We start from the raw sequence: 18379 nt of genomic DNA, 5'->3' as shown, positions 1-18379 counted from the left end.
CCAATCATAATTTTTGAAGAAAAATATTTTCAATTTGAGCATCTAGCATACCGCTAGCCTCACACACACATTGAATGGGTTGATCAATGGTGCCCTAAAATTGTCACGTTTGAGCATGGCGACTTGAGGCAGTGTGGGATGTGGCAAAGGTGGAACCAAAAGGACGCAGGACAGACTGGGATGGGGCTCAAAGGAGGATATTTAATAACAAACAAAAGCAGGGTTACAATGGATCAAAAATACAAAGTACAACCAAAAACCCAAAACTCAACTTACTGGGGCAACAAGGAACAGGAGGCAGCACAGGAAAGATATACAACAAGGACCAGGCAGCGCAGAAAATAAACAATGACCCGACAAGAAGCAAATGCAAACTGGGAACTTAAATAGGCTACATACTTAACGAGAAGACACGACACAGCTGGGGGAGAGACAAAAGGCAGGGGAAGCTGATTGGATGAGAAGGAGGGCAGGTAAACAGGCAGGTGGACAAGATCAAACTAATGAGGCAGGGAGGCGAGGCAGACGCGGGGAAGAACTATAGAAACTAAATGGCTAAACAAACAACACAAAATCTACAACAAAAACCCATGGCAGAACATAACCCAGGCAGAACGTGACAAAAATGTGCAGGCTGGCTTAAGGCCATTCTGTTATAAAGCAAAGTACAGTATATTTTTGTTTACGTCATACATAGTTTTGTCAAAACGTATTTAATTCTTGGGTTTGCTTTGTTGAATTTTTTGCTTTTGATCGAAGCATATTACGTTTCCTCTTCCAGCAATAATTGACATGTGTTTGTGTGTGTGTGCGTGTGTGTGTATGTGTATTTTTAATTAAATGAAAACGCCTCTTCTAATGTGCCACCACCCAATCGGAAATTAGGACTGCACCATCTCAGCATCTTACATGGCAAGATTTTCAACTTGTCGGCGAAGTCCCAATGTTGAGAACCGTTGTGTTGGGAGTGGAACCCTTGGGAGTGGCGGTCCAGATCCAAAACTCAGTACCCACCACTGTTGTAAGCCCAAAACAGCATTGTTTTGCCATAATGATACAGGGTAAAGTCATCAACACACTCTGGCATAATGGGGGAAAATACGTGTTTCTAGCATTTAGACTACAAATGATCACAATGAAGCACGCACAGAGAAGTAAGAGGTGTAACTGCCTTTTTATGTATGCACAAGTCAGAACTGCGTGGGGTGCAGAAGGCAGGCAGGCTGAATTGAGCCGGAGCCGGTTGGCTGTCAGGGAAGAATGGCATGTGGGACATGTCTTCACTCTGTGAAGCTCGCGTTAGAGAGGTCGGGGACTAGCTGTGATGAGACACGGGCAGAAACGAATAGGCGGCAGTCAGCCGAGTGGTCAGAGACAAGCCAGATCGAGGCTGGAGCAGGCAAGAAGGCTCGGCATGCAGGCGAGTGGTCAGAGATAGGTTGCGTCGAGGCATGAGCAGGCCGACGAGGGCAGTTGCTGGAAGGCTTGGCTTGGGAAATCAAGACAATCTGGCAACTAACCTGTCAGAGAGAGACAGGGTTTTATGTAGTCCAAGGAATTGGTAGCAGCTGGTTGTAATAAGGGACGATTGTTTGGAATGTGGTTGAGCTGGTTTGTGTCATGTTTCTGTTGTGGGTTCGGGTCAGTTTTTCTGTTTTGGGGAATTTTTGTATATTTCAAGTTGTGGGTTTGTTAGTTCTTGTTAGGTCTTGTTCCTCTTTAGTTTCCCTCTCTTCTGTCCTTGATAGCGTAATTTGTTTCCACCTGTCTGTGTACATGCCCTCCTTGTGCCATCCAATCAGCTTCTTCTGCCTTTTGTCTCTCTCCGGCTGTTTTGTGTTTCCTCGTTAAGTGTGAAGTTTATTTCAGTCCCCAGTTTGCGTTTAGTTAGTTGTCGGGTCATTGTCAATGTCTGGGTCAAGTGTAGTTGCGTGTTTTTGCCTCGAGTCCTTTGTCTCCCTGTTGTTGTCTTGTCCTTGAGCTTTACCGCACCCCAGCACTACCACGCCTAGCGGGCGTGACAGTTTGTGAGCGAAAATGAGGAGACTGGACTGGCAGGCTGTGTCAGAAAAACTGTATGTTTGGACGTATTTACAAGTATGTTTCAACTTAATTTAAAATATGTTTAAATACATACGTTCAAACATACTACTAAAAATGTGTGAATGAAGTTTGCCAGCCACAACTATCCAGTTCACATTAGCAGCTCCAAAAAAACTTTATTTGAGCCTGAAAGGGTTAACCGGGCTTAAACTTTTAAGCTTCTGTGTTCAACTGGTGATTGCCTGGTGACAGACAGTCCAGCTGTCGACTAATGGTGGCAGCTTGGAGGGTTACGGTTTTTCTGACTAAACTCTATACAACAACTGCAGTCATTATAATGGTGGCAATGGTGTATTACATTTTGAAACATTTGTTTTTATTACTTCTATGCCTGCACGTAATAACGCACCAGTACGTGCTGAGGAGAAGTACAGTATTGAAATGCTTCAACAACTTACTATTTTTTACTGATGGAACAGTTTCAAAATTGCATTCACTCAAGGAGCAATTAAATTGTGATGTTATAATTAAATTGCTTTAATTGTATTCATTAAATACACAATTGAAATACTTGTAGATGTGCTCATTAGACTGTCAGATGAGCCATGCATCTATATATCTTCAGGAACTCTTTTGCAAGTTAGTTTCACATTCAAGGCATGACATACCGTATCTCTCGTAGAGTTTTTTTTTTTTCGTTTTCCCCTGCCCCGTGCGTCGGCCTCGCATTCTCCTCCAGCTGTTCCCCCTTGTTGTCATTAGTGTCTTGTCTATATAAGCCATAGGATTGTTCGGCTCGTTGTCGGGTCATTGTGCGTCTTCCCCCCGCTGTCTTGCCGTCGCTCTGCTCTGACACTCATCCTTCTCGTGTAGCCTCCTGTTCCTTGTAGCCCCTAGTCAGTTTGAGTTTGTGTTTAGCGTTTTGGTTGTACTTTGTATTTTCTGGTTCCTTCTCTCCCAGCCTCTGTTTGATATTAAACCAGCATCATTTGAGCCTCATCCCTCTCAGCCCTGCATTTTTCGGTTCCACCTTTCTCACGACCCACACCTCCTCACGCATCCATGCCGAATTGAGACACAACTTTAGTTTCTACAAAATTCTACGCACACATGTGCATTGCCTTATATTGCCGTACATTGTTTATTGTATTGTTTGTTTTAATATTTATCTATTTATTTATTTTTTCCCCTGACATGGAGTGTAGTCTGCTACTCAGGGAGTGAACGGAGTAAGAATTTCATTGTGCGGTATATTACTACTAGACATATGACGATAAAAACTCTTGAATCTGCAGTCTTGTCTCGCTCCTGCCACACCCCCTCCCCCCAAAACTGCAACAGTATATTATTTGATATACGATGTAGAAATGCCTTTTAAAGTACCATAATTTTGTCACTTTAATAGCACATCATGTGTTTTAATTATACAGCCATGATCTATGTACTGTAAAGTCAGCAGTAGACATATATTCGCGTTTTTGTAAAATCCACCCAAACGGAAGTAAAAAAGAGGGGGTCGGTTTATACTTGAAGAAATATAGTGCTTAATTTGCCACGAGTACCTAATGATTGTGTCCACCTGTGATTGTCAACCCTGTCTCTTGTGTCAACCAATCAGCGCTCTCATCTTGTCCGGGCTTTCATCGTTGTCCTGTCATTTTGGCTTGTATTTGGTTCCATATTTCTTTTCAGTGTTTGTCGGATCATTGTCGTGTGTGTGCTTGCGTGCGTGCGTGTGTGTGTGTGTGTGTGTGTGTCCTGAGCCTTGTGCCTGTGTCTTTTTGTTGGAAGTTTATTCAGTTTTTTTTTTTTTTTTTGCTGATACTTTATGTTCTTCAACTTTGCCTGAATAAGTTAATATTTTCGAGCACACCCTATCTCCCTGTTTCCCTACATTTAAATTCACAACTCCCACATCCATACAAATCCCTGACAACTTCATTATTTTATGTTTAATTTTGCATTGACTGTGTTGGTACCGTCCCTCACTTTTTGTTAAACTAGTACAATGGGATTTTATTCTTGTGATGAGATTTCAGCTAACTTATTTGTTACATTTTATTTATGGCACCTATGATTGGCTGGCAACCAATACAGGGTGTCCCCTACCTCCTGCCGGAAGACTGCTGGGATAGACACCAGCTAGCCAGCAACCATTGTGAGGACAAGCGGCAACAGATGATGGATGGATAGATGGATGGATGGATATTTGTTGCACTTTGGTGGAAAACATCCTGTGCTACTGTTTCCCAAATTTTACACCTGCACGGTGTTTAATTTTGGGTTTTTGAAGTCCACCTTGTCCTAGGTGGCCACAAAACATAAAGATGCTGAGCTCCAGCCTGACATGTTTTACTCGTAATAAAAATGTAATATTTTTTTCTTTAAGTAACAAATTTACAGGTCGCACAAAAGCAAGTTGTTGAAAATTTTACATGCACTGTCTCAAATTTTAGAGGCAAAATGTGACCTTTTTAGAGCAATCGGGAACCCTACCTAGCACAAAGGCTTTTGAAGAACTAAGTGTTGAGAAAGAACAACAAATGAATACGTTAAAAAGTACTTAATGTTTATTATATTGTAGTGTGACAAATATGCCAAGGGATCCTCAAGACCTGGACGCCCACTGTTTGTCTTGAAGTTTCTGATTCATGAAAAATGGAGAGAACAATATATCAACATTTTCAATTGAGCCACACAGCAGTATATTTTCTTTGTTTTGTAGAGCAAATGCTGGTTAAGAAGGTATCAAACAAATAGTTTACTCACAGCAATTGTAAAGTTTGTTGACACGCTCAAAGTCATTGGCACTCATTTGTGTCGCAGTTCCAAAAGTTGTGATACTGCTATCTATAGGAGTGATGGTAGGTAGGCCATTTTTGGAGAAGTCAAATCTACAAAAAAAAAAAGATCACCTAAACAAAACCTCAATTTACATCACCTGATATAATCCTGAAATAAAGTAAATTTGAATATCTCATTGATATGACCATTTTTTTTGGGGTGGTCTAGTTCAAAATATATTTTACAGAAAACAGGAAGTGGTATAAAAAGCACTGAAAACACTGAGCATGTGGACATGTACATTTGCAGTCTGCAGAAGACTAAATCAAGTTCACCTGTTGAGGTGAAGAAATGGATGATTTTAAGTTAGAAATGGGATCACATGGGTTCAAGGCTTCACAGATGTACTCACTTGCCGTAATGCATCACAGATTGAAAATCATAGGGGGTACCCAAGTTATTTGTTTGTGAAATCTGAAAGTTACGTTCCACTCCTGCATACAAGAAGAAAGCATAACAAAATTTAGCCAAACTTATGAGGCTTATCTTCCATCTTGTCAAGTCTCAGTGAGATATTGATATGTAAGAAGGAAAAATCCACAATTCTCACTGAAATGACTTGAAACTTACAAAAGTAACAATAAATAAAAAAATGATTGAAAATTAAATAATCAAAATCAGCCATCACTTTTGAATTGCTGATTAACATAATTATTTGTTTGTAAGGTTTCACCATAGGGATGGAGGAGGCTCAGTAATGTTTTGGGGCTGCTTTACTGCATCTGGCACAGGGTGTCTTGAATGTGTGCAAGGTCAAATCAAATCTGTAGACTATCAAGGCATTCTGGAGAGAAATGTGCTGCCTAGTGTCAGAAAGCTTGGTCTCAGTCGCAGGTCATGGGTCTTCCAACAGGACAACGATCCAAAACACGCAGCCAAAAACACCAAGAATGGCTGAGAGAAAAGCGTTGGACTATTCTAAAGTGGCCTTCCATGAGCCCGGATCTGAATCCCATTGAACATCTGTGGAAGGAGCTGAAACACGCCATTTGGAGAAGACACCCATCAAACCTGAGACAACTGGAGCAGTTTGCTCATGAGGAGTGGGCAAAAAATACCTAAAAAAACGCTCATTGACAAATATAGAAATCGCTTAATTGCAGTGATTGCCTCAAAAGGTTGTGCAACAAAATATTAAGTTATGGGTACCATCATTTTTGGCCAGGCCTGTTTCATTAGTTTGTTTTTTTCAAATATTTATGTTAATCAGCAATTCAAAAGTGATGGCTGATTTTGATTATTTAATTTTCAAAAATGTTTTATTTATTGTTACTTTTGTAAGTTTCAAGTGATTTCAGTGAGAATTGTGGGTTTTTCCTTCTTTGACTGAGGGGTACCAACAATTGTGTCCGCGTGTGTATATGTATATACTGTATATGTCCTTTGGAGCTTGTTTGGTTAAAAGTCTGTCGGTAGGCTGACCTGATTGGATGTTCTCAAAATTAATTATGACGTGGTCGTCTCTGTCAGAGCGGACATGTTCATGGTGGAATCCAAGTGCGTGGAGAAACTCGTGTTGCACAATATCTTTGAACACGCAACCGTTTCTCTGCAAAGAGATTTGCTGTCCATTTTCCTGTCGGCCAAGGTACGACCAACACCTGTCACGAAAACATAAAGAAACAAATAATGACACAAGCTCAATGATTAATACGAATTTGTAACATTCAGCAAAAGGATGCAAAAAAAGATGTAAAGAATGTTTCTAATTGTTGAAACAGGCACCTAAAATAACCTGAAAATCTGTGCTTACCCCAGCTCGTCATTTGTATGGAAAAAATAAATAAATAAATAAATACATCTCGTTCAGCAAGGAACAAGAGCAGGTTGAATGAGACGGAAAAGTGGCAAATGCAGCAATGACATCATTCCAGATGTATCAGGTTTACAATATCTGAAAAATTCAGAGGCAGTTTGATCTAAAACAGCATTCAGCTACACTACAACCTTGATCATATTCTCCGACAAATACAATGATTGGACACTCCCATGAGGTTGATGTTTGCTAGTGCAGTGAAGACTTCAAGTTAACTCTGCATGCAGCCTATTTTTGGCTTAACGCAGGGTGACCTAATATCTTGATTTAAACGGGACAGTCCTGCTTTTAAACCTTGCGTCCTTTCCCCATGTTTTTCTGTCCATTTGTAAGTCAATCACGCGTTTGTCACAACGACTTGTATGATAAAGTAATAAAAGAAGTTTAACTTTTAAATTAAATTTACATTCGCATTACTTGTATGAATTTGTTTGTTGTGTCGCATTTTAAGAGAGAGAGAGAGAGAGAGAGAGAGAACTGAATTGTATTCTGGGATTTGTGCATCTGGATATGCATCCAACAGAAGAGGTGGTACAGGAATCTGTTGAGGACACCTCCTGGATGCATTAGGATACTCCAAGACTTTGGCTCGTGTTTTCATAGACACACATCCATTTGCTTGTTTGAGCAAGCCTACTGTCCTATGTTTAGAACCGATTCGTGTCTCACAGGGCGCTCCAGTGTACCAAGTCGCCACACTCCCAGACGCAACAGTAAATTCATTACAAGTTGAAAAAAAATAAACAGGCACAGCATCAGTTTTGTTGCGATCCTGCCTCGAGCCCTGCTCGGAAAGACTTAGGTAAAAACGTTATATATCGGAAAGACATGAGAAACATTGTTATTATTTGTTATTATTATTTGTATATGAGAGATCATGTGTCATGACAGAAAATTTATATAATATCGGAGCATAACACAGGTGACCAGATTTTTAATTGGTTGTTTTAACATCCTCATGTGTGAGGTCTGCGTCAAATAAATGATCTCATGTTACGTTCAGGTCAAAGTCGTGGAAAGTTTTTGAAATAGTGTCAATGTAGTTGGCGGCAACATGGCGTGAAAGCATGTTGGATAAGAATGGAGCGACGCGACTTGGAAAGAGACGCAAAATTGCCCTTGTTTTTGCCTGGTCGCAAGAAGTTAAAAAATTGGAACATTTTTCACGACGGTTAATCATCTTAGGGAACATCCAACGCCTCTCATGGGCCACGAATGAAATATGGTGGCCAGTTTGGGCTATCTGTTATGTACAGTATTTACATCCATTTTTTTAACAGCTGTTGATTGGTAAACGGACTTTTCTACCTTGGGCACTCAAAGCGCTTGACACTAACTGGTCATTTAACTATTGATGACGCAGCATCAGGAGCAAGCGGGTGTTCAGTGTCCTGCTCAAGGACACTTAGACATGGTCTTGTTGATCTGGAGATCGAACCCACGGCCTTTCGGCTCGGAGATGACCACTCTACCACCGAGCCGTGCCCTCCCCAACTGAAGTTACTGTGCTAAAACAATGATAGTGTTGCATTAAAATCACAGTATTTAGCACAATACTGGCCACTTGTTTGCGACTTTGAAACATTTTTTTCTGTCGGATGAGTTATGGCGCAAAGCAAAGGACTCGCGATACCAAAAAAAAAAAAAATGGAAGAAGCAAGGTGTTGTAAGAGAAAAGATTGGCTCCGCTACTTCCCACAAAAAAAGTGAAAGTTCTCGACGGTGCTCTTCTTTCCATATCCACTGTAAACTGCACCACAACCCCATCTTCCACCTCACGCGCGAATATGTGAACAAGCCAAATACCGGCGGTTAACACCCAGTGACCGAAAGCCTGGCAAAAGAGCACAGGAAAATGTTTTTTTGCGTTCGATCCAAACGTAGCATCAGATGTAATGCGTAGTTCAAAACAAATTGAGAGCAATAATCCAGACTTTGGGAGACAACTGAATTCCGCAGGAGTACAATTCTTATTTTAAAAAGACATTATACACCTTGTCAGGAAAACAAAAAGACCTCAATAAATTAGTTTGAGCTGAGCGGCTCAAGATGTCACAAAAACAAAAACTGACTCTGTGCTTAAATGGCCCATATTGTGGAAATTTAACTTTTTCAAAGAATTCCTTTCCTATTCTGCGTTCTCAGCCCATCTGAGCATAGCTTGCAAGAGGCATTATGATGACAGCAAGACCTTGTACCACCACTACTTCGCCCTATACCGCCTGAGCCAGAGTAAATTCCTTATCCGAGGAGACGTTCCTGTTTCTACTTTCATTATCATTCCGGGGTTAGGGAGAGGACATTTTGCACCGAGTAGACCCCGTACAAAGAGCAAGGTTTCATTTATCAATTACAGAGTTTTACTGTTGAAAATGTCCAAGCGAAAAAACTGTGTGTTTGGGAACACAAAGTCGTACAATTCACGTTGTAGTACAAAATCAACCCACAGGCAAAACTGTTGCTGGAGGTCGTGGTTTCCCGAGGGGACTGATTTAATTGCGGGAGCTACTATTACTGGTCGCTGCAAGTTTAGGTTTTGTCATTGTTTCTTTGTGGTCAGCTTAGAAGGACATGAAGGAGATGCGGCAGCCACACGCAGGCCTGATTGATACATGTTCTATATAATTTCCCACTAAGGTTGCAAATAAACTGAAGCCAATCCCAACTGACTTTGGGCAAGGAATTGATGCCACAGCCAGCCAAAATTTAACAACCGGCAAACATCTAGAGTCGGCCCAAGAATGGTGGACTGTTTGCGCACTTTAGTTGAATAGAAGCAACTTAGGAATTGGCAATGATAGAATTGAACACAACAAATATTTACTCACTCATTGTCCATGTTAATGCATTACTTACCCACTTGAAGATATAACATCTATATAGGAAGTGTCAGATCTACTTTTCCTAACAAAGCGAACGCAGGTTCCTGATGATAATTCACTCAGAGCATTTTCTATGACTCTCTTCTGACGGCGACCTGCAGAAAAATACACAAGACATGACCTTAGGTTGGATCAGCCATTACAATTTATAAATTGGATAAGTCACCACCATTACACTCCACTACAGCCGAAATATGAGCTAAAGATCATCAACAATGGCCCATTTGATGATTTCAAAAGATATATCGCAGCAACATTTCCTCCGTATTTTGGTTATGTTGTGGACAGTAGTCGTTGGTCGACAACTACCTACCTCTCAGCTGAGTCACTAATTGATTAACATAAAACAACAAAAATCTAACATTTTAATAATAAAATTATCTACCACTTTGGAACACTTGACTTTTGGGGTTTAAGCCCATTGAAATTTAAATCTGCTTAAAATGACTCTAACCTGGTAGTAATGTTTTTTTGTTGTTGTTGTTGTCGTTATTTTTCAAGGCCTGATGTGTGTCAAGATACATGAGTTTTCATATATATATATATATATATATATATATATATATATATATATATATATATATATATATATATATATATATATATATATATATATTAGACAAACATCTGTGGGCTCTTCTCAAGGTTTCTTATTTAAACCTTAAAAGAGATTTAGAGTTTTTACTTGCTTAGTTTGCAGTTTAAATCAATCAATTTGGGGCCTACATGCTCTTATTCATGAAATTAAAGCAGTACTTGGGTATTTTCTTAAGGGTACAATGTGTAAGATTTAGTAACATCTAGTGGTGAACTAAGAAAATGGAATGATTTTGAATCACAGTGTCTCAGAGAGAGCACATTTCACAAGGCTACATTTTTGATTTCACAAGGGTATCCGTTGTAGAAATGTGGTGGCAAAACATGTCAGCGTCCAGTAGGCACGGTGCGATCTATGTAGTGTAATTACGGATTACGACACCCACGATTATATGAAAAGAAATGTCAGTTGATTCGATAGAATCAGTATACATCGTGCGGTGGTTGAATTTATAGTGTTTTTTAAAACGTTTTTTGTTCACCACTAGATGTCACACATTGTACTTTGGATTTTCAGTTCTCATTTTCACATATGAGCTACATGTTTTTGTCACTCGGTAGCTTGCTTGCATGTTTGTGTAATACTTCTCAATATTTTGGAAAACTCCAAGTAACCCTTGTCCCTCAATGAATTCCCATCGCTTCACTCCTTTGACCTTTTACACTCTCCCTCCTCATCCTTCCATCCATTTTCTATAGCCGCTTATTCTCACTCGGCTCACTGGCTTGCTGATGTCTATCCCAGTTGTCTATGGGCAGTAGGCAGGGGACATCCTGAACTGGTTGCCAGCCACTTGCACAGGATACGGAGACAAATAACTATTCACACTCACAGCCACACCTACGGGCAATTTGGAATGTCCGATACACTCCTCGTGCATGTTTTTGGAAGGTAAAGGGAAGCCCACACGTGCACGGGGAGAGCATGCAAACTCTAGGATACTACGGAAATGAAGAGAATTCCATTCGTGTGTACATTTGGTTCATGCTTTGTCACAGACTTTCACTCTGCATGAAAAAAGGCTACTGTACTAGGCTTTTTAAAAAATGACTGTAGTTTTTGTACATTGTGTTTACTGGGTAAAAAGTATGTGTATGTTTTTTTTTTTCTTTTCAGAGGCCAGTCTTTCATTATTCACACATACTGTATACAAGGTCTGAGGCTGTTCGAATTTTGTATGCGGTAAACACAAAAATCAAAGTACTAAGATATTGATTAATCACATATTTGAAATTGACGTCTTACTTTCGGCTTACTTTTGAATCTTTAACCAAATTGAAATGCCTTTACAGAATCTTTAGTTAAAACTCAACTTTGTTAGCAGTGCACAACAATCGGACAACCTGTATTGCAAAAAGAAAGTGATGTACTGTATTGTGTATAAAACACACAGGACAATAATAAAATTAATTATACATTCATAAGCAACTACATTCAATGTTTTTTTTCACATTAAATATTCAAGAAATCCCTCGATGTTTTTTCCCCCTTCATATCCTGTGCAAGCTTTATATGATTCACAAGTCAAAGGTTGAATTATGATGACTTACTAAAACGGCCGACGATTTTATAGGGAACAATGACGTCATTGCCAACTTTAGGCCATGTACAGCCAGTGCTTGTGCAGGGGACAGCATTCCTCAAAATACCGTCAGCATCACCCATAATGTCACCGTGCGTTAGGGAGCCTGTTGAATGACAGAAAGAGAACATTTAATCAACGGAGTATGTCATGTTCGATAAATCGGTTCTATCAAGCGATTGATTGCTCAAAATGTTCATAACATATATGGACTATTCAATTCTCTAGAGAGGAACAAAATACTACTTACAAAATCTTACTGGATGCATGAACTATCCTTTTTTTAACTTTCAATTGACTGAACTATAAGCTCTCTTAGGTTGTTGGAATTGTGTCATTCAGTTTAATGCAGGATAGAATAACAGTTCATACGAGTTGAGTTCATGAAATGAAAAAATAAATAAAAGCACTTACTTGTAGAAATATTTGCATTTACTTTTGCAATTTTCTCAAAAAGGGAAGAAGAATCTTTTAGGAAGAGAACAAAGACAAGCACCATGATTTATTTCATTATGTCCACTTTGAATGTTTTAAATGATATATTTTCGATTTTGTTCCAATTGTACTATTCAAGTTCACTCACTCGTTTCTTCTCCACGTTTTCGATTTACTGCTTTCTGAAAGAAAACTCAACGTCACATTTTTCATCCACATGCATGCAAAAACAGACACATATACACACGCGTCGAGATCTTACTGGAGAAACAGCTGCAATACACAGATGGAGAACCACGAGAAAAACTGGCGTCATGGTGATGCTCTTGCCCCCCAAAAAATGCACTAATGATAAAAATAAAACAAAAACAAAAAAATCAGATGAAAGAAAGAAAAAACAACAAACAGGTGAGAGTAAGGTAAATTGGTTTTACCGGCGTCAGGTCAATGTGCCGAACAGTGATGGTGATGGTGCACCACCAGTGACTTTTTAAAAGATGCACAAAGGGTGTGTCCCAGGTGTGACTACAGCATTCTACACATTTTTTAATGCCGTGTCATTCAAATTCAAAAGTCAAACGCAACCAAACAGATGTTACAATGTTTTGTACATATTAAGGCGTGTGCATTTGAGGCCGTTGTAGATGGGTTGCATAACCTTTAGTTCATGGAATAGTTCCATCATCTGACTGGTAGTATGGGGTTAGTCCCGTTTCATGGGTGCATACTAATAACATTTTTCTTTGTGATGCAACTGTGTACACTCTACATCGAAGAATACAACTGAAATTATTAATGATTCATGAATCGTGGTTGATCGTAAACCGTAAATTGTTTCATCATTAGTTTGAGTGTGATCTCTTTCTCTTAATTCATCCAATGCCAGAGATGTATTTCCACGTTGTTTTAAGAGTCTAGACAATCAATCCCAGATGCCCTTAAAGTACGACTTAATACTTAAATTATCCGGGATTTAATGTCCGAAGTAAAAAAAAAAACAACTGAATTGAATGAGTTCAATTGAATGGTTCAATTGAATGGTGTTATAGCAATTAGATTTGTAGGTTTGATTGTAAACGTAGCCCGAGTTATCAGACACTGGCATTTTAAACCCCCTCTCTCTCTCTCTTTCTCTCTCTCTCTCTCTCTCTCTCTCCCCCCCACACACACACATTACACACACATTTTATTTATTTATTTTATAAGTATGACAAATCAGTTCGAATCAAATATCGCTTTGATCTAAGATTGTAGAGCATCAAATTGAACCAAATCGTTCCACCAGAGTGATATGGACAAGTTCCATCAAATGTATGCAAAATTACTGAGAAGGGTGTGAAAAGGACCCATAATCACAAGTTTTTTTTTTTTTTTTTAAATGCCATTTGTTGGGTTATTAACAGACTCCTTTTCCCTTCCACATTCCAATTAATGCTGTCCACTAAGCCAGTCTGCGTCGGCTATGCAATATCAATTCTCAACTGGAACAGACACTAATGATTATAACAAATCACCAATAGCATTTAATCAATAAGATCATATAGTATGTAAATTGCAACATTTTGCATCAGCTAACAGTTGCACTTATTGTATCATACCATACATTCAGCCTGATTTCTTAATTGTATGTACAAAACATAAAAAAGACAATCAAGATTTTTTTTTTTTCCTAACAGTCAAATTTGTAGAAGTATATCAAATGGTTGGTTGTCAATTCTGGTCTGGAGTTGGAATTTTCTAAAGTAGTGCAATACAGTTAAAAAAAAAACAAAAAGGGAAAGATATATCAAATACAAAAGCAAAAATAAATTAAACAATTCAAACATTAGTAATCCAATAGTAAAAGCATTAAGCAAGAGCAAAAGCATTAAAGTAAAATATACCACATATGTAATTTTAAAAGAATTTAAAAACCAAAGTAAAACATACCCCATGCTTCAGTATTGCCATAGTATTTCGAGATGAGGCCAGTTTTGTTTTGTTTTGTTTTTCTTCAGCCAAATTCCAGTTTTGGAATTGAACCTCATGGTTTCAGCTTACCTGTGAGGGATGGATTGGAATTTTGTCACATGTTTTGCAGAGTTTCTTTCACCAACTGGAAGGCATAGAAACATTTTCATCAGCTATACTTTTCATGCTATTATTATGTGACCACTCCCCTGTGAAAAGCAGCACAAGGCAGGCTGACAAGGTGTTCCTTGGGGAAATATCAGGATCCAACCTGAAAGAAAATGTGAGAGATTATTACACACCGATGGGGGAGCGTGTGATGGAACGGGGTGTATCTGAAACCAAGGTAGACAGAAAAGGAGAGAAGGCTGAGGGAATGGTGTGAAACAGGATGGAAATGAAGTCGGGGGGTTGACAGGAAGAAATTGAGCTTTGATTAAAAAAAAGCAAAATACGGCCACTCTGCAATGGTGCAGTGGGCATAGATGATCCGGTGATGCCTGCTTCCTCCTATGCACACTATTCGCATAAGGATATTTTTACTCTCAGCAATAATTACACCACCAAACCTTTTTTTTAAGGTGCATTAACGGGAAGCTGCACACCGGATTAAGAAAAAGTAGGACAGCCGGATACCATGACAGTGAACAAAACTATGCAATAGAAACTTCATCATCTGGCACTAACAGGCTTATGGCCTCTTCAGGAAAGTCACATTGAAACGATGTGGAAACTGCACATGCTGAGCTGTGTCTCACATTTTAATTACTCTAATCACAAAGGGGCTATGTGCCTGGCAACATAAGGCACATGAACTAAATCCTTCCACTAATTGTAAAAAAAATAGCTAAAAAAAAATAAGCCAACACATGGAGGTAGGTTTTGTCATTGGCAACAAATTGATTTTGGTACAGAATCTTACTCATGCATGAATTGCTCTTTGCCATCTCTTTTGTCAGCCTGACCTTTTACAGGGTGTGTATCAGTCCGTGGTTGTTGTGCCTAATACGATAATAGTACTGTAATTAAAAAAAGAAAAAACTTGAATTGGCACTCCGAGCGTAACAATTAATGACAAACTTTAAACATGTTTTGGTTATTTCATGGGAAAGTACGGTGACACTCGAATGAAAAATGAAAATATGGGACATCCTGCATCCAGTAGAACCAGGAATGTTACTCAATGCACTGTGATCAAAAATAGATGATCATTCTTTCTATTTTAAAACCTCTTCTTAAGCAATCAGGCAACACCACTCTCACTCACAGTAAGCTCTGTCCATACACTACAAAAGCACCACCAGTGTCCGCTTCCCCAACAACGCTGAGCAACAGCATTTGGTCCGATGCGGAGTTCCGCTTTCTGCGGTGTCACAGGAACGTGCTAGATCAAAGTACAGTTGGACTGCCACTTGATTTGACATGTTGCCATTTTTTTTACTGTTGTAGGATTTACTATATCTATAAGGCTTGACAGTCAATTACGGGACATTTAAGGATACGCTAATTCAGCACAATATAGGCAAATTCGGCTAATAAAGCATAAAGTAAGTGACACCGTTTTTTGTTTTTTTTTGGCGTGACTAGGCGTGTGGAGGTCTTTACCAACAGCAGAGGTGTGATAATTACTGATTTACTGTACTTAGGTAACCACACCACAGCATTATAAGCAATTATAGCGTTGTAGCAGCAGCAGCAGCAGCACTGCGGGATGTTTTCATTTGTCTGCTGTGCCGTTTTACTTCGGCCAATGTACAGCTAGCTATTCTGTATAAAATGTAACCCTTCTGTTATGGGTTTTCTTGTTTGGGGTTTCTTTGTATTTTGTAGTTACGGGTTTATTTTTATGAAGTTTCAATTCAATTCGGTTGTAGTTTCAAATTGTGTTTCCTCCAAGTCTGTCATTAGCGCGATTTGATCTTCCAGTCATCCGCGTGTTCCAGCCCCCGCCTGTCGTCCAATCAGCTTCCCCACGTCTCGTTCCGTCCGGCTGTTTCGTATTTGCCTAATCATTGTCCTGTCTATTTAAGTTCCAGTTTAATTGCAGCTAGCTATCGGGTCATTGTCTAATGTCTATGTCATGCGGCGGTCTTTTTTGGCGGCCACCGTAGTTACACGTTCCTGTGCCCAGAGCCCCTTCGTCTCCCTGTCGCCCTTACCAGTTAGTCTCGAGTTGTGTTGGTTAGGTTACCCTTGGGTTTGCCCTTGTTGGACTTTGCTTCGGAGTGTAATTAAACCATTAATTTTACAGCACATCTCCTCCCAGCTTCCCTGCCTTCTTTTTGGAGCCACCTTTCCTACACACCTCTACAATATGCTGCACCGTCGCGACATAAATTGTGTCTGTTCCAACAGACATGACCACGATAGAAGAGTAACCCTCTATGCCCTTTGTAATGTGAAAATCTTCAATTTAGTTTGAACAATGGATTGAGCTATTGCATTCTGTTTGTTCTGATATATGGGCAGTAGGGTAAGTGTTGGATTAGTAACAAGTTGGCACCTTCATTCTGTGCTTTCGTGTTTGATTTTTACAAGTACTCCAGCTTCTTTCCAGGTTCCACAAACTTGCATGGTGGGTTAATGCAACACTTTAAATTGTTTATAGGTGTGTTCGTGAGTATGAATGATTATCTATATGTGTCCTGCAATTTGCTGCCAACCGGTTTAGGGTGAGAAAGCTTGAATGGGTTCCAGCCCGCCTTTAACCTTTGTGAGGATAAGAGGTTAAAATGATGGATGTATGGATGGATCAAGTATTGAAAAACTGTTAAAAAAAAGTTTTATTCAACAGAAATTCCTTTGTGCAGTATTTTGATCATTTTTGGAATGGATTAAGTAGACCAATGGATTACGTAGACCAATAATATTGTTTTCTGTGCCATTTTTCAGTGACAGCAAGTGACAAGTTTCAATTATACTATTCAGCCAATCATATGCATTGAAAGAGCTTCCATACGTTCCTTGCATATACATTTGATGGAACATTGGTCGTCACCATCTGGGTGAAGTCTCAGCTCCCTAATGCCTTCTTTCAGTGCCTTCCCTTTGATGTGAAATACCTTTGCTGTAAAAATCAGAGGATTGAACAAAACAAGGAAGGGTTAAACTTTGCGCTGTACCCTTTCATGTCACAAGTCAACGCAATACTGCACAAGGTATTTTGTATTTGTGTGTGTGTGTATATATATATATATATATATATATATATATATATATATATATATATATATATATATATACTGTATATGAACTACAAATACGCTTGCCAAGTATTGAAAAAAAGACACATCTGCAGGCATTCCTTTATCAAGATGAATAAAAAAGCAAATGTTCTTTTTCTATGTAACCCAGACACTGCAGCAAGCATCTAAGCCGAGGTCCTTTCCTTTCCTGGCACATTTACAGAAGATGCAGGTTAATTTGCTTATCCTGTGAGGATGTACGACAGGAGGCAGGAGTTGTAAAGTCAAGGTGGTGCTCGGAGAAAAGCCGGGGGAGGGAGGGAATGCATACTGTATTACCAGTTCAAGAGGTTTCATAAACCTCATTTTAATTGAGGGGATTTTATAGTTAATGTTATTTGTATGTACTGCAGAAGACACTCTATGTACATATGTGTATTTTTTTTCAAATGATTTTGCCGTCCCTTATAAAACAGACCAAAAATATTTGTAAATACAGCACAGTGCCAGTGTTTGTGTTGGTTCGCACTTCACTATCTTCCACTGTCAGAGCAGACGCATGTTGGACTTGGTTGGCCTCATTGTGAAGCTTTGCTGCCCACTCTTAAATCTATTTCTGCCCGTTGGCCGAAACATAACAGCACAGCAGTTTGCTGCAAAGGATAAGACGATCAGATGCAATAGAGCCTGCCAAATCCCTTCAAAAAAAAAAAAAAAGAGAGAAAGAAAAAAAGCAAAGCACACATTTTTGTGTGTGGAGAAACAGACTCAAATTTAGATGTAAGGTGTGGTGAATTTTGATTTAAAAAGCATTTATTTATTCAGAGAGCGGTGAGATGTACACTTCGTTCAATGAGCTGGGGGCACACACACAGATTGGGAGTATCTGACTATATCTCAACTGCATCTCTGCAGTATACGCATTGCACCTCTGAAACCAATCAGATTACAAGGCACCATAGCACACGATGAGCATATGAGGGAGGGGGATGGGGGTGTATTGGAGGTGTGTTAACAGAAGATACAAGAGGAGAGATAGAGCAG

The 18379-nt window shown here is 39.3% G+C and overlaps 1 protein-coding gene across 1 annotated transcript; it reads right to left on the bottom strand.

Moving 5' to 3' along the window:
* Positions 1 to 4633: 4633 nt before the first annotated feature.
* LOC148425036 (high choriolytic enzyme 1-like) lies at positions 4634 to 12643 on the bottom strand. Its single transcript, XM_088412514.1, has 10 exons — positions 12635 to 12643; positions 12463 to 12545; positions 12349 to 12382; positions 12180 to 12233; positions 11734 to 11871; positions 9560 to 9680; positions 6310 to 6488; positions 5240 to 5321; positions 4813 to 4937; positions 4634 to 4687 (listed from the first exon to the last, which is right to left on the bottom strand). Coding segments are annotated over exons 2-10 (789 nt in total). The 5' UTR covers positions 12517 to 12545; positions 12635 to 12643; the 3' UTR covers positions 4634 to 4685.
* Between the last annotated feature and the right edge of the window lie 5736 nt (positions 12644 to 18379).

Source organism: Hippichthys cyanospilos, chromosome 4 (assembly GCF_059441005.1).
Source record: "Hippichthys cyanospilos isolate Australia breed blue-spotted pipefish chromosome 4, RoL_Hcya_1.0, whole genome shotgun sequence".
NCBI lineage: Eukaryota > Metazoa > Chordata > Actinopteri > Syngnathiformes > Syngnathidae > Hippichthys > Hippichthys cyanospilos.
Note: the sequence above shows the minus strand (reverse complement) of the source record. Positions and strands in the feature narration are given on the sequence as shown.